We start from the raw sequence: 17,179 nt of genomic DNA, 5'->3' as shown, positions 1-17,179 counted from the left end.
CTATTCTTTTAGTTCTTTTCCTTTCTTTTTTGTCCTTTCTTTCTTCTTTCTTTCTCTCTCTTCCTTCCTTGCTACCTTCCTCTTTTTGCTTTCTTTTTCCTTTCATTTTGTGAACCTTCTTCCTTCCTTCCTTCTTTTCTTTTTTTCCGTGTATCTGTCTTTCTACATAGGGTTTCACTATGTAGACCAGGCTAACCTGGAACACAGTCTTCTTACTTCTGTCTCCAGGGTATTAAGGTTATAAGTATGTACAACCATGACTACTATGATTTTTATTCTCAAAATAATCCACAGAACATATTTATAGTCTCTAAATTGATTACCTGAAAATCTCCTCTTAGGTTTGTGGACACTATGTTCCTGTGATTTCAGATATACAAGTGCAGACTACATCGAGTGCAAGGAAGTATGCATTCTAATAAACGAAAGGGTTTTTCTTTCCTAGTGAAAAATGAATATTATATTTATTTATCACGATTGGGAACATCACAAAACATAACTCCTCATGAATCTTGACCTCTTTCCATTTTCTGAATTTAAAGTAACCTCTCATACATACATGATAGTTCCAAAAATGACAGTTTGAATGAGAACGAAGAAGCTGAAGTCAGTAGAGCAACTATATTGATGTATTTTTAAGAACATGAAGCCCTGACTTTATTGGAATTTATCTGCCTTTGCTTTGAAGTCTACCTGAGCACAGGAGAAGGAGATTCAAGGTCTTAACTCCATTACTGGCCTTATTCAGCAGTCTCGAACCAATAATAGGTGTTTATCTACTAGCCTGTGCTGCTTCAGATAGAGTGGCTTATTGTAATTCTCCCCTCCAGTTTCCTTCCCCAAGGAAATATCCATATCTCAGATCTGTCTAATTAGCCAGTATGTAAAGAATAGAAAATGGTGAGACGATCCCTCTACCCATGGTTACTGAGCTTAAAAAAAAAAAAAAAACTCAATAAAGTTTCTATCTCCATTTTCTTGTTTACATGGTAGATCAAACAAGCACAGATTTGTGGCCACAGAGATGGTGACTTTGTACAATAGAACCCATGCTGTGTATCAAAGGAATATTGTGCCATCCCTCCGAAGCTGACATTGGCATGACATTGTAATCCTGACCATCTGTCCTCCTCCTCTAGATGTCGATGAATGCGTCCTGTTGAATGGAGGCTGCCAGCAGTGCTGTATTAACACTCTGGGCACCTTCCACTGTGAATGTGATACGGGATACAGACTCCATGCTGATGCACGCACCTGCATAAGTGAGTAAATATTAGAACCAGCTTGAAGCCATTTTCAATGAAAATCGACCTGCCCATGTAGGGGTAGAAAGAAAGGGTTTTTTCTTTATTATTCCTATTGTAAAAATATCTAAAGAAGTGATCATCATCAAGTTCAATTCCATCCTAGAGAATGAAAGAAAAGATGTCTTGCTAGTAAAAATAAAAGACCTAAACAAAAAAGGAAAGAAAAGAAAAAGATGGGGAGGGATAGAGAAATGGACATTCACAAGCAAAACTTGAATCTTCAAATGTGCGACTATTTCTATAGGATCTTGCTTCTGCCATGCTCAGTGAAGTATAAATTTCTCAGTTTGGTTTGACATGCAACATGTATGCAACAGAACCACAATGGTACTTTGGGGAACTTTGCCATGCTAATTACTAGCTATGATGATCTCATTTCTGACCAGATGTACAAATTGAATTCAGACTTGCACTCATGGTTAAGATTCAGTCCTTAGGAAAATTACAGTCGATTATCTGCCAAGGAGTTGAGTTAACTCATGCATAGTTAAAAGTACATGTATTAAGTGTAGATTACAATATATTTATTCTGCATCAAAATGTTCCTAAATGTAATTTGTGTCTGATAAGGCTATTGTTTTTCACTCCCATTGCTAGGAATCCAAATTCTATAACTTTCCCAAAATAAAATTTCCTAAAATGTGTACATTTTGTAAATTTGCTAAAATTATCAAGTCATTACAAATCATCTACTAACTGAGACCTTATTGGACTATGCCTACTGCCTTGTAGCTTTCTAAATTTATTTTTAAATGTTTGAAGAACTCAGTAGCACCTTACTTTTATAAACAACAACAAAAGAAATCTTTTTTTTTGCATGATCTTTAAATTGTATTTTTGCTGAAGAAATTTATAGGTTTTTTTTGTTTTCATTTTTTTTTCATTGAGCTGTGATCCACAGGTGATTTTTAAAAATACATCTAATTTTATCTGTATTCATTTTTGAACTAAGTATTATATTACAAATGTAAGACCTAGTACGACTACTTAATTGCTAGGTTTAGTCACATAAAGTTTAACTAATTTATCACACAGAATTATTAGTATCTTATCATGTGCTCTGTAATGACGAAACTCAGAAGATGAACCAGCCAATGTAGTTTAACTCCTTTTCTTCTCCTTAGCATGGTTTACAGGTGATGAGAAAATACCAAGGCTAAGGTAATAATGTCCTAGTCACAGGTGTGATGTTGACCAGACAAGACAGTTTATGAGAGCACAAAAGAGTGAGAAGAGAAACTTCTCCAAAGTCAAATGAGGAACATATAAAATCAGATTTTAATATCTGGGGACTTCAGTATCATCATGATTATATCTACAGCAAGCACAAGTTGTGAAACAGCAGGCAGTACACACATAATTATTTCTGGAGACAATCCTCTTTGTTTTGGGATATTAATGGTTTTAGCAAAAGCTCCAATGTCATCCCCAATACCAACCTTAGGACATCAACTGTGAGTAGCATCTTTAAACTATCACTATGAATTCTCTGAGTCACAAAATACTTAGGAGCAACAGAATTATTGATACATGCAAATGAGGTATGTATCAGTAATATTGAGCTGTAAATTTTGGTATCTAATATAAAACTATTTTGCAAAATAGTGATTAATATGAGTCAATAATATCTGGCCTCTCTGATAAGATAAAATAAAAACTCCAGTCACCAACTAGATTTTGTTTACAGGCATAATTAGCTTTCAAAACTCTACCAATTATTAGCCAGTGCAATCATTAAGCTCTTAACTTCTGACCATCATTGCCCTTGAATGTTCTAACTTTTATTTTAATGACATCAGCTCTAAAGTGGAGTTGGATAGGATAGTGTGGTTTATCTTTTCTATTTTAATTTTTAAAATGCCAAGTCTTATCCTATGTGTACATGAATGTTATATCCATAGCTTATTTTCATCTCCATGTATTGCTCCCTTTAGGCAGAATTTCAACAGGGTGTAAAAAATGGAGTTTATTTATTTTTATTAAGGATGAGTAAATTAAGCTAGTTCATGCCTGCAATAATTTCCAGGCTTTAATCCCTATATAACATTCTGATGAAGCTGTTAGAATAAGAGCCCAATGCTTGACCTTCATAGAAATCTTGATGTCCTGCCATTGTGCACACACTGAATTCTGGTTTCAGAAATACTAAAAAATCTCAAATGATAGACTTTTCCATGGCATCAATGTTGTTCAAAAGAGTCTAAGAATGAAGGCAGACACTGTGGTTGATGCCTTCTCTACGAACTAATAAGTGGCCTGGGATTTGAAGGATCACAGTTTGAAGCCATCCTGTCTCCAATTTATCAGCAAAAACATGGAGTGGAGGTGTGGCTCAAGCGGTAGAGTGCTGGCCAGAAGCCAAGAGACTATGAGGCCCTGAGTTCAGACTTAAGGACTGGCAAAAATCAACAACAGCAATGAAAAAGAGTCCAAGAAAAATCTTAAATTTATTTCAAAGTGGCACGGTGGTTCAAATGGTAGAGCGCTAGCCTTGAGCTGAAGAGCTCAGGGACAGTACCCAAGCTCAGAATTCAAGCCCCACATCTGACCAAAAAAAAATAAAAAAAATTAATTTGCGAGTGCTGGTGGCTCACACCTATAATCCTAGCTACTCAGGAGGCTGAGATCTGAGGATTGAGGTTCAAAGCCAGCCCAGGCAGGAAAGTCCATGATACTCTTATCTCCAGTTAGTCACCAGAAAACCAGAAGTGGTGCTGTGGCTCAAGTGGTAGAGTACTGGCCTTGAGCTGAATAGCTCAGGGACACCTCCCATGTCCAGAGTTCAAGCCCCACGATTGACAAAAAATAAAAAAATTCAAGGCCAATAGGGAATAAAAATTTTCACTTAAAGATTGCTAATGTGACTTTAAGGACAGTTGCTTGCATATTTTTCAGAAAGACTTCATTGTAGAGAACTGAGTTCATAGTTGTCTCTACTTTGGACCATATTGTAGGAAGTTTGAAATATTTTTATTTATATATTTGCTTGTACTGTGGCTTAAACTCAGAGTCTTGCGCTCTCACTGGCTTTTTGTTGTTGTTTAAGACTGAGAACCATACCTCCACTTCTGAATTTTTGCTGGTTAATTGGAAATAATAGACATTTCTGCCCATGCTGACTTTGAACCATGATCCTCAGATCTCAGTGTCTTGAATAGCTAAGATCTCAGGTATAAGTCCCTGGTGTATTTCCTTTTTTAAATACACAGAAGTTGAATTAGTTCTCTTCCCTTTGGGATTGCTTTCCTAACAAAAGACAGAATGACAGTCAATGCTCAAAAGGAGATTATAATAGACATTCATTTTACTGCATATTAGAGCCACAGAAGAAAAGACGGATCTAGACAATCATATGATTTCATTGCATTGGAGTTCTTGAAATAATTTTTCTTCCTTTTTTTCCTTTCTTTTCCCAATCTGTCCATCAACTATAGTCCAGATTGCTGTGACTTTTTTTGAGTCGAGTCTTGTTTTTTGCAGTCTCTTAAAGTCACAACAAATTCCAAACACCCCAAACACTTCCAGCATTTCAGATGAGCTGATTTTGTAAAGGGCTCCCTCTCGAAGTGTTGCTCTTGTGTACTGCATACACAGCTGTTACTGTCAGCCTCTGTGAGAGTGAGGAGCATCACAAAGTAGTATAAGAGGAGCTCTAGTACTTGGCAAAGATGCTGTGTACATGAGTTTATGGGCCACTTGGCTCTCCCTACAGGATTGAGGTTCCCAATATAATTAGGAAGAGTTTTGTTCATAGTTCTTACGAAAAGTTTTGGAATGCATGCTCTTTTAATGAAAACAGAGGTCTATAATTTTTCTCAAATTGTTTAAGATGATGAGAGCACCCCCAAAATATCCCATATGTGTGTGTGTCTGTGTCTGTGTGTATGGGTGTGTGTGTCTGTGTGCCCGTCCTAGGGTTTGAACTCCAGGCCTGGGAGCTGTTTGTTGTACTCAAAGCTAACATTCTACCACTGAGCTATAGCCCCATTTCTGCTGTTTTGTGCTTAATTGAAGATAAGAGTCTCACAGATGCGGTATGGGGAAGCTGATAGGTGTGGAATTCCTGTCAGATTTTCAGTGCTATTGTGTTCTCCATTAGCACAACTATTATCAAGCTTAAAGAAAAGTTGAAGAAACAATGGAAACTGAAGTTTAGCAGTCATCAGAAAGGTAGATAGTTATGTTTATACCAGTAAGCAAATTAAATATCATCCATTGGATTGAGGGACAGTAGGGCAGTGGAATCCAGTTGAAATGATCTACATTAAACCATGAGATCTGTATACAACCTGATTTCCTTATGTGCAAAGTATAGAAGTTGCATATTGTCTTTCCTCAGTTTTATGAACTTTCAAAATTACTTATTTATTATAAATCATCTACTAATGAGAGCTCTATTGGATTATGCAGAACAATGCCTCAGAACATTCTAATTTTCTTTAAAAAACATTTAATGAACTCAGACTTTAATAAGTGCAAGCATAAAAGAGTGTGAGAATTTTATGATTTAGTTTAATAAAAATGAGTAGGTAGCTTAATGCTTTTATTGAAAAGAAATATATTTGGGTTTTTAATGTCTCATTTTATATCATAGAATCCTATCTAGAAAGGATCTGAGGCATAATTTAGTCCAATATCTTACCTTAGAGATAAGAAGTCTCAGAACCAAAAAGACCTATTAACTTTTATTCTGGGAGAAAAACCAAACCAAAACAAACAACAACAGTTTTCAGAGAAACCTGGTTAAGCTCACTTTTAAGTTCTCCAAATAAATTCTGACAAATACAGAAAATGCAATAAGAAACGTGATTTAAAAATTGTTAATGAAAGTTTTATGCTACATTTGATTTTATAAAAGGAGCTAAAGTTTAAAATAACACATTGTCATGATAGCTATTGGTAACAAAAATTCACCTTCTGTCATTGACCTGTAAATGCAGACTGATCAGTTCTCTCTACCATTGTTCTTTGACCTGCTCTGAGGAAATGACTACTCCTAATTCTCTGTAAGTCATGTCTTTTTCTACTGCTTCTCATTAATTCTTAACTCACCATGTTTTATGCTAAATATCACCCATCCTCTTAGCATTCTCACTCTGGCTAAAGATAGTCTTTGTTTTTGTTTTTCTGAAATACCATGTTCTGTTGCCTTAATGACAAAATGCATATGTACCTACAGTAATATATATATGCATATACCTACACGTATGTGTACATGCATGCATGTATGTTTATATATGTATGTATATATGAAATTGGACTTGGTGTAAAATGTAAGGGGCTGACCTCTTAGTTACCAAGTCTAAGCTACGACTTTTACATTGTATTCAGGATGATTGTTGACATTTTTAACCACTGTGATTGCTCTGTCTGCCCCTTGACATCTTGACAACACAGTGTCAGCTTTCAACTGCTTCTTCTTAGCACTCTCCTTCTGGTACCCATGCTTGGACAGTTATTGCCTCTTGTCCTTAATCTATTATCTGAGCTTTGTTCTTCTGCCTCTAAAATACCTAGAGTATTACCTTACATACAGCAATAATGGTACAAAATGCAGGACAGTCACTCTGTTTTTGTTATTGTTGTTTATTAGGGAAAACAATTTGCATTTGTTCCAGAATTTCTAGCTTTTGGAACTTTACAGATAGTCTCTACTACAAAACATACCATCTCTCAATAGTTTTCTTTTCTTCAATAGTTTTTTTGTTTTTGTTTCGCTTGAGCCACAGCACCACTTCTGGTTTTCTAGTGGTTTATTGGAGATAAGAGTCTCATGGACTTTCCTGCCTGGGCTGGCTTTGAACCGTGATCCTCAGATCGCAGCCTCCTGAGTAGCTAGGATTACAGGTGTGAGCCAGCTCCTCAATAGTTTTTGATTGACAAATATTTCATGTTGTATACTAAAACTGAATGCAAGTACTGATTATGTAGACTGAAATCATCTGTTACCAGTGGATGGTTTTTAAAGGCCAGAAACTAGACACTAAAGTAATTTATGTTACTTAAAGTTATGATAGTTTGCTGTGCAATTTGCATATAAAGTCGCTTATAAGGTTTTAGCTACACTTTGATATACCTCATAAAATGTTTCTTGGATTTCCATTTTTAATAGCAATCTTGTGAAAGATGCTCAGCCCAAATCTCTATTCATAATCATATCTTTCCTTTCATGTATTTACTGAAATTGGCCTTCCCAGAGAGGTGAAATAATTAAATGATTGAAAATATAAAGCTTGCCTAGTTCTTTTTTCTCTCTTTCATGCTCTCATCACATAGGTTTATTAATATCTACATTCACAAATAAACAAGTTGAAGTACTGCTGTCTGCTCGGAGAAACCACAGCCAAAGAAATCTTAATTGCTTCGATTCTCTAATATAAGAATTATTCATTCCTAGCTGCATGGAATGGTCATGATCTGTTTGTTCAGTGGTCCCTTTTTATTCTCACAAAGTGAGAAAATAGCAAGTAAAAGCTACCCAGATGGTATAGCCTAAAGATTTTATTTCTCTCTATGTGATTACAAATAAATAGAATTTGGATGAGAAGATATACAACCGAGCAGCTTGATTAAAACTAAGATATGCTGAGCAAAACTTTGAGCCTGAATACATTTCCTTAGATTAGGTTTTCATGAGTTTCACATTTTAAGACAATGCTAAATTAAAAATAAAATAGAATTAGAAAAAAGCCATTAGATGTGGTAATCTTCAAACAAAAGATTCCTTTCTCCTCGATTTTATTTGATAAGAGGATGGAAGATTCTTTCCAGGAAACACAAAGCGATTGCCCTCAAATTGGAGATGAAAGAGGTTAAAGACTTTCACTGTAACAACCTTTCAATTAGCTGCATTATTTATGAAGACAAATGAGAAACAGAATTCATTTCAGATGACAGCTGATGTCTTGAATAGGGCTATGTCAGGTTAAAAAAATTGTTTAGTTTGTGAGATTGATGACACCTCTCCATCATTATTAAATTCATCACTCTTGAAATCTGAAGCGCTTTTTGTGTGGCAAGTGATGCATTTAATTCTTGAAAAGTTGGATTTCAGGAACACATTCTCTTTGACCTCCTCATCCCCATTCTGGGGCCTTGGTAAGAATCATGAATTTCTCAAGTTTCCATCCAGACTGTTGAATATTAAGCTCAATTCAAAAACTTTTTTCCCCAAAACTTGAGTTTCCAGAACACTTTTAGAATCTCTCCTTTTCTCTTACAGGCTAGGGTTAGATAAGATTGAGAGTTTTTCACAGAGACAGACCAGTGATTGAATTCTGTCTGCATCGTGGAAGAGTTGTATGATCTTGGCCCAGTACGCTGTTCCTGTGATTTTCCGGAGTCTCTGTCTCTATTCTGCACTCAAAGCTAATAGTGCTAGAAAATAATTCACAGAAAGCAAAAGTATACCTTTCACAAGACACATGCTGTACAGTAGAACGCCATCAAGAGCTGAGAATACCCAGAGGAGATGTAGGAGACAGTGTAGATTCTGGAAGTAAAAGAGCCAAATGAGAATGGCTCTTCAAGGACCTGGGATTAGTGAGACAATCCCTTGATTGAACAGTGGGCTGAACCCCACTTTCTGTGTGTACTTTGTATTTTTTGTTTTCCTGAGTTTTTTAGGTGATTCTATGCTACATTAATACCCACCATCTGATTCATGATTCACTTCCATGTGGCTTAGATCAATCACTTGGAAAAATTGTTTATCTACTCCTGCAATGTTTCTTCAATCGGCACACTCCATCAATGCAGAGACGTAAAATGAAAGATTGTTCTTGGTGTACAAGTAGGATACATGTATTTTGCTTTACAATTAGGCATTTATTAAAACATGCATGGGATTTAGGGTTATGAGAAAAGGATAATGCTAATCTGAGAACAGAATATCGTGGAAAAGCTGTGTCCCCTCCCCCTTCCCTTTTATTAGGGTACCAACATATTTCTCCATATTTAAGCTAGGTGGCTTTGATATGGTCACTTAACGATTCACTATGTCAGTTTACCTCAGTATTGAATGTATTGAAGTAAAGTGGCCACACAGATTAAAAGCATTAGTACAATGTTTGACACTCAGCAACCATTAGCCAAAATCTATTTGTCCATGTCAGCAGAGCTAAACAGATTATAAGGGGCCAGACAACCTAGGTATGAAATTGTTTTGCTAACAAAAAACTTCTAGTGGGTATCTTTGTTTGTACTATGTTATAAATGTGACTTTGTCTCCCAAATTCATATAGGTGACTTTATGCTACCACTGGCATATGTTGATTGTGGGAGGAACTGAGAATTTCTGGAAGGTAATTTACTCATCAGGGTGGAGCATTCTTGAGTAGCATTGATGCTGTCAACAAAGATGTCCAAGAGACCTTGACACAAGAATACTCAGAAAGAAGGCACAACCTACAAATAATGAGCCCCGCCCCTTTACACAGTCTGCTGGTGTCTTGAGAATGGACTTACCAGCTTCAAGAGTAGCAGATATCAGCATTTGGTACATACAAGCTACCCACCCAATGGTATTTTGTTATAGTACCTCAAATGGGCTTTTAAAAAGCCCCAGAGTTTTAAGACATACATTCACTGATCCCTTAAGCATGTACCTTTTGTTTTTGCATTTTCTGTGTTTTCAGTGTTTTAGAGCACTATCCACAACTATATTTCCACTGTATGATCATTCCATACTCATTTATCAGCAGGTTGTATGTTTATGTCCTTTTGCTTCCTAAAGCACTGGAGACAGCAAGCTTTTGGCAGGGTACAAAATGCAAAAAGACCTGGGCACCAGTGGCTCACACCTGTAATCCTAGCTACTCAAGAGGCTGAGATCTGAGGATCATGGTTCAAAGCCAGCCCGGGAAGGAAAGTCCGTGAAACTCTTATCTCCAATAAACCACCAGAAAAACAGAAGTGGCGCTGTAGCTCAAGTGGTAGAGCACTAGCCTTGAGCTGAAGAGCTGAGGGACAGCGCTCAAGCCCAGAGTTCAAGCCCCACGACCGACAAAAAAAAATGCAAAAAGACATAAAAATAGTCCTACTTCTGGGCTGGGAATGTGGTAGAGTACTTGCCTAGGATGCATGAAGCCTTGGGCTCGATCCCTCAGTCAGTACCACATGAACAGAAAAAGCCTTATACTTATAAGGTGCAGTGGCTCAAGTGGTAGAGTGTTAGCCTTGAGCAAAAGAAGCTCAGGGATAGTGCCCAGGCCCTGAGTTCAAGCCCCAGCACTGTCAAAAAATAGTCCTACATCTCCAAGAACCAGAAGGAATAAATTCTCAAGAACATCAGATAGGAGCAGATAACTTTAGTATCCCAGCATTCAAGGGCCACTAGCATAATAATCAAGGAGACAATGGTTTGGGTCCAGTAACTTCAATGATTTCATTATCTATAGCTGGACTCTATACTGTATGTCTTCTATTTAGCAGACAGTATGGGAATCATTAAAGGCTCTCTCCTATCTTAATCCTGTGCCTACACTTGAGAATTAACCCCGGATCTCTGCCTCTTTAGTTCCTCAGAGTTCTCCTGTGGTTTTTAGACATTACTTCTCAAGATTCCATTCTACCCTCCTTTTTAGAATCTCCATCCTTCAGTCTCTTCTACCATCTTCTTCTTCTAGTTCTCTATACAAATAAAACTCCTCTGTAAGCCTTATCTCCCACTGTCAAATCCAAGGTGCATTTGCTCCCTTCTTATTTTGTTTCACAAGTTGACAGGCATGACCTTTCCTTCCTTCTTCCCAATCTCTCTTCCCAGGATTATTGGTCATGAACTTCTCTCAGGTGATTCCTATCTCAGTGATCATCCATAGCCTCTTTCCAAAAGACTTATTTTTTTTCTCTCCCTCTTTCCATCTTCACAATTTAAATCACTTTCGGAGTCCTGACTGTCACCTTTCATTTCTTCCCCAGTGGCCCTTTGCACTTATAGAACGCTGTCAAGGATAACTGCTGGAAGACAATGGGGCCCAAGTCTACGTTATTAGACTGTATTGCCTTCCTTGTTCCCCCCCAAGACCTCCCCAGAGGCTGTCCCCTCCGCATCGCTACCCTGGGGAGGCTACATGGGAATATTGTTCCCCTCCAACCCCAGCTTCCCTTCTCTCTGTGGCTCTCCTTTCTTGGCTTGGGGTGACACCTCTGGCCGTTCCTCAGCCAGTGCAGCACAGCTGGAAATCACACGTGGCGCCCCTTTCCCACTACCTCCAGCCATTCACATCCCCAGTCATACCAATGGCTCCTGCCTTCCTAACAGTACCCAGCAGGCTGTCTGCTCCATGACTTCCCTCCCTCCCTGCAGCTCCCAGAAAGCGCATTTTGGGATTGTTCCTCACTGGCATCGACCTCTACAGACCCTCTGTTGTTTCTCCATAGTGTTCAGAAGTGACCTTGAGCGCTTACAGGGGGCCTCAGCCTTTGATGTCTAGTGACATCTGTCTCACCGGCCAGGCTCCTACCTCGTGTATCCCAGGACAGGCTCAGGTACAGGGAAGCAATGCCCTGCCCTGGGGTACTGGCAGCTCTGCATTCCCAGTGCTAGGGCCACACCCCATCCCGTCCACATCCCCTCCCTTCCCCGCCCCCTTTGCACCTGCTGCATCTTTGGGTTGGAGGCATAGCACCGTTCCTCCTGTTCCACTCTCCTCTTCATCTCCCTTGATTCATATCTTCTCGTTTAGTGTGAATTGCTTCTTTTCAGAAGACTTTCCAGATCTACTTTCCGATTCATCAAGCAAACGTGGATTCCTCTTGGACTATTTAAGGTCTTCTCGGTGGAAGGACATCGCCTAGAGGCAACTTGGGTAGACAAAATATGTCTTAGTTACTGTTGCAATTGAGAGGAGGCAGTCGGGTATGGTTATACATTGTGTTATACAGTCTGGGCAGGGTAACTATAAACTGGAAATGTTGGGAGTGGGTTATTCCTATGGGTTAAGGTAGGGATAGGTTCAGTTTCGCTACTGTCCTGAAGGTTGGTTAGTTTGAATAATAAGCCAAAGAAGGGATGGGTTATCTGGGTTTGAGAACTCAAGGTCCTCTAGTGTTGAGCATGTGATTCCAACCCAGGAATATTAGGGCCGGCAAGGAGAGGATATCCAGCCCAGGGACTTAGCAAACTGCCTGTGGAGGGGAACTGAGAGTTTTCAGTCATGATTTGAAAACTGGATCAAGACAGAACTTGTGAAATATTGTTTTATACCACCAGATCCATTCAAGGAACTATAACAAAGAACCTCTCACAAATGCCTTGGGAAGCTGACTCTTCTCTGTTTCTACCAATACACTTGCATTATTTTTGTATTTTCAGTATCTTGCAAATGATTGAAATAAAGCATTCCATTTTATTTAATGATTCTCATTCATTCATCCACTTCTTATTCAAAGTAGAAAGGTCAGTTTATAAGTAAGTTATTCTTTGTGTGGAAGTAAGAGCATTTTCGCTCTCTTGTGCTTATTATCTTTTAAATAGGTAAGAAGAATTGTATAATGTTTGACTTTAGCACTTACAAAACCCAGCACTAAGTTGAAGACTTAATTGAAGGGACCCAACTTAACCTATATTCCTAATTTAGCAATTTCTACCCTACTTTGTAACACAGATCTTGTTTCCTGTCATGGTTACTTTTGCATTGTCTCTTTTAAAACTTATTGCTAATAATTCTATGACAGATGTAATTAATTCTGATCATTACCTCAAATCATCTTTCGGAGTAGACAATAAAATGTGCTTTAGAAATAACTGAATTCAAGCCTACATTTGCCACCTGACTTCCTCACAAAAATCATCAAGTGACATCCTAGTACATTGTCAACCTCAAATATACCAGAGATATGCACCTGCCATTCAGCTGAGTGGTTTGCATATCGGTCCTCTGAAAATCTGAGTATTTCTGTCATTACCACAACACAAGGGAGACAGCATGACAGAAGGACCAAGCCAGGTCTCCCCATCACAAGAAGAGGAAAATGACTAAAATTCCTAAAGTCAAGAGCTTGGTGCAAAGTGGCCACTTCAAAATGACAAGTGATGCCTGATGATTAATGAGTGAGGGACAATGCTGTAGTTTCAGTCCAGGGTGGTGGATTTGCAAGATTAAGGAGAAAGACGTGCAACCTGAGGTTAAGGACTAAGCCCACCATCCTGAAACTCATACTGAATAATCCTAAATTGGAACACTGAAAGATAGATTCTGAGAGACAGGCGACAGTATTGATGAACGATCCGATGGCCCAAGTGAGGGTTAAAATTTGAGGTCAAAGTAAGAATAGAGGCAGGAAATATGTTGTAAATTTTAATATAAAAGACCTTAAAGGAACTTTTCAGGAGTCATAAGAACAAGACTAACACTAACTCTACCATCAAAACTAAACACCACATGCTCAAGCAACTTGCAGGTATGGGTAAACAAAAGCTGCTGTGACTGGAAAGGGAGCTGTCCCCAAGGCTCAGTCCTTAGTATAGTCTAACTATCTGCCTTTAGACATCTTCAATTAACCCAGAGATTAATACTCTTGAATCTGTATATTTGTGCTTTGCTTGTGATTTTGGCCATCTCTATCAATAATGTGATTAGTATGATTTTTAAATGATTATTTCCAATCCTCAAACAACCTTAAGAGGTAGATATTATTGTCTTCATTTTTTAAATACTGGAAATGTAGTTCACAGAGATTAATATCAGAGCTTCAGCATCACAGTCTTGAATAGATAGTCCCATGGACTATTTCTTCAATCAATAAAGCACTTTCAAGAATCAGACTATAGTGTATTTGATACATTGTTTGGAGCAGAAAAGAAGGAGATTAATGAACAGTTGACTATCTGTCATGTAATCTTTAATAAAGTTTCTCATCTAGGTTGTATGTTATGATCATACACAGTCTTATTTCATTTTAAGGAGGTGATCTGTGTTCCTTCTTAAAAAAACTTTTAATGACTTAACTTTTGTCAACATCCTCATTGGTTCTGTTTGGACTGTAGTTGAGGGTCTTTTGTTTGGACAGGAATATAAACCAGACCTTAGCAATCTTACCTCGCTATTGTCTAGTGTAATTCTTAAAGCTTTTATTCAATCACCACTATAGAAATTCTGCACTATTGTCCCTTGGTGGAAGGTTTGGCAACCATCCAAATCTCCCTTAGGGCATCTGATAATGCAGGTGTAGCACAGAGATCACAGCCATGGCCACAGGAGGTATGGAGTTAAAGCCTTGCTTTGACACCTAGCAGCTGTATGAATGTGGATGTGCCACTCAATGGCTAATAGGAAGCTTTTGCTGTCTATGGGCACACAATGTCAAACACTTTCTATCGACTGTTGCGTTTAAACTTCATAAAACTCTGTGCATTGGGCACTTCTGTTGTTTGTAATTGGTCATTGTGACAAACAAAGAGAACTAGAAAGTTCCAACAGCTTGACAAAAGTCACTTCACTTAAAAAAATTATTGTGAGAATGATACACAAGGTTACAGTTACATAAGTAAAGATAAAGAGTCCATTTCACTTTACTTTTACATGATAGATCTAGGACCTGACTTTTGAGTCTCACTAACCAGTTGAATCTAATGGTGTTAACAAGAAACAAAAGAGCATTTCTCTGCACAAGTGAAATGCTGGATGCTATTGTTAAATATTTTAAGGAAGGAAAAGATGGCAATTGGAATGTAAAGGGCTGGTATTAAAATGTTACGTGCATAAAAATGGTTTAGGTATATTCTGGATTCTGGATCCTAGCAAAGAGATTATTGCATTAATTCTGGACTGGTGACAGATTCTAGCACTGTGGATTATGACAATAGTCAAGGGACTAGCTTACTAGAAACTGCAGTCCTTTTCTCCATGGATACCAGATAGATCCATTTTATTTTATAATAACCATGATCATTTAGATTATAAAGTCTTGCTTGGAGTTGGAGTTTTTGCAAAGATTTTTAAACTGGCTTTATCAAGGGTAAATATAATGATTTGTATGTACAAGCTAAATGTATGTAAGGACTTGGGTCAAACTTTGTTATATTGTTTAATAATAATTGGATAATTTGGAATGAAAAGAATGGAGTTCCAAAACTTGTTAGACATTGATTGAATTGGAATGTTGTCTACTACACAGTTTTAAACATACTAAGCCTCCTTCATATTGATCTCTATCAAATGAGATTCATAGAATACAAACCAGTCACACAAAAAAGTACCTTTACCTATTTTTATATAGTGTATCAGTGCCCACAGTCATTTATTTTAGAAGTGAATATAATATATGACTCAAACTTTTAATAATTGCAGTGGAACAATTTGATTGATTTTTCTACCTCCAATGTTTTCTGTAGTTCACATGGAAAAAATGTACAAGGTTTCAGCATTTTTCTTTGATCTAGGCTAAGTTTAAAATTACATGCATGTAATTTTATGGAAATATGTGTCTTAAATTTAGTTGATGAATTGGTCTCTTATTGGTTTCTGTGGACAATATCCTGATTCATACAATTCATGTTTAAAAAATATCTTTAGATTAGAAAGCCATCTAACTTCAACCTGCTATTATTTCCAAAAGAAGATGATTTAATAATCTTTTCCAGTTCTCATTATAACTTTTATGAGACCCCACGGTGTAAGAACAACACTATTTCATCTCTTAGTATTTCCTTGGGACTAGTGAAGGTTTTGCGAAGTACCATATCACAGACAGATCAGAACAATGGATTAAAACAAGGAAGAAAAAAAAATGTCCATTAAGTCTATATAGCCCTATTCTGAATGTCAAAACAGACTGTCCTGTCTTTGTTACCCAGTTGATTAAGCCCATAGTACAAGGAATTTAAACTTGTGTACAATCATTGAACTACAGCATTTAAGACGTAGAAGAATACACTTCCTTCCTTTCTGGGACTGACATATTGGCTAACCCTTTTTCTTGGTAGCAAGCATAAATAAGTGCAGAATCTCAAATTCAGTAGGATACATCCTGCATCAAAAGCAAAGAAGAAATTATGAGATAAAGAATAATTGATATTCTGCATGCCCCCATTAAAACAAGCCTCATTCAAGTATAATATGGTTTAAGATTGTATTTCTTTTAAGTCGGCTCACCTCAATGAAGGCACCCTTTATGTCGCTTAAGCAATTCCCTCAACCATCCCGATCAGAGGACCTTGAACGGAGAGCACGTGTTTAATGATGCCCGGACTAGCTATTGATTAAACACTGACAATGTTCAGAGGAACAGAGAATCAAAAAGCCTCCCCCATGGCCAGCTGCACGATGCTCACTCCTTAATAGATGGCAAAGGAGGATTCTAAATGAGAGCTGCTGCCCTGGCGGCCCTCAGAACTCCACAGGCAGTGGACTCATTTCTGCTTTGCAGCCATGTCTAAAATGCCTACTGCACTCCAGAAACAAGTTCACATGTCCCTCTTCGTTAATTTTTTATTTTTCCTTTTCCAAGAAGATGTATATATATATATATATATATAAGCATATTATATATAATATTACATGTATGATGTATATTATATATAAATTCATATATACATATAGATGAATTAATGCTTGCGATAATACCACTTCAAAGATGGGACGAATTAAAGCCTGAGGATAATGAATATAAAAACAAAGAAGACAGATCCTGGAAAAACAATTTATACTGATGAATCATCTCCTAAATCAAACAAATGCATAGTAACAAGGATGGCTAAAAGGAGATGAAGAGTAAAGGAAAATACAAGAAAAAATGAACAAGGTCTCAAAGACAGGACTGATCATTGTATTACTCTGTTGATTTGACTGCCTCCCAGAGGCACAGATATTTTTAGCACCTTTTTTTTCTTTCTTTCTTTCTTTCTTTTTTGGTGTGGGTAGGAGATTGTG

At 37.5% G+C, this 17,179-nt stretch overlaps 1 protein-coding gene across 1 annotated transcript in view; it reads left to right on the top strand.

Moving 5' to 3' along the window:
* LOC138806526 (EGF-like and EMI domain-containing protein 1) overlaps positions 1 to 17,179 on the top strand; it is a 503,918-nt gene that overhangs the window by 428,725 nt on the left and 58,014 nt on the right. Inside the window, 1 exon segment of the mRNA XM_069991959.1 lies at positions 1,140 to 1,262. Coding sequence (XP_069848060.1) covers positions 1,140 to 1,262 — 123 coding nt within the window.

The sequence above is a fragment of the Dipodomys merriami genome, unplaced genomic scaffold, assembly GCF_024711535.1.
Source record: "Dipodomys merriami isolate MVZ:Mamm:240054 unplaced genomic scaffold, mDipMer1.0.p SCAF_40, whole genome shotgun sequence".
NCBI classification, from domain to species: domain Eukaryota; kingdom Metazoa; phylum Chordata; class Mammalia; order Rodentia; family Heteromyidae; genus Dipodomys; species Dipodomys merriami.
Note: the sequence above shows the minus strand (reverse complement) of the source record. Positions and strands in the feature narration are given on the sequence as shown.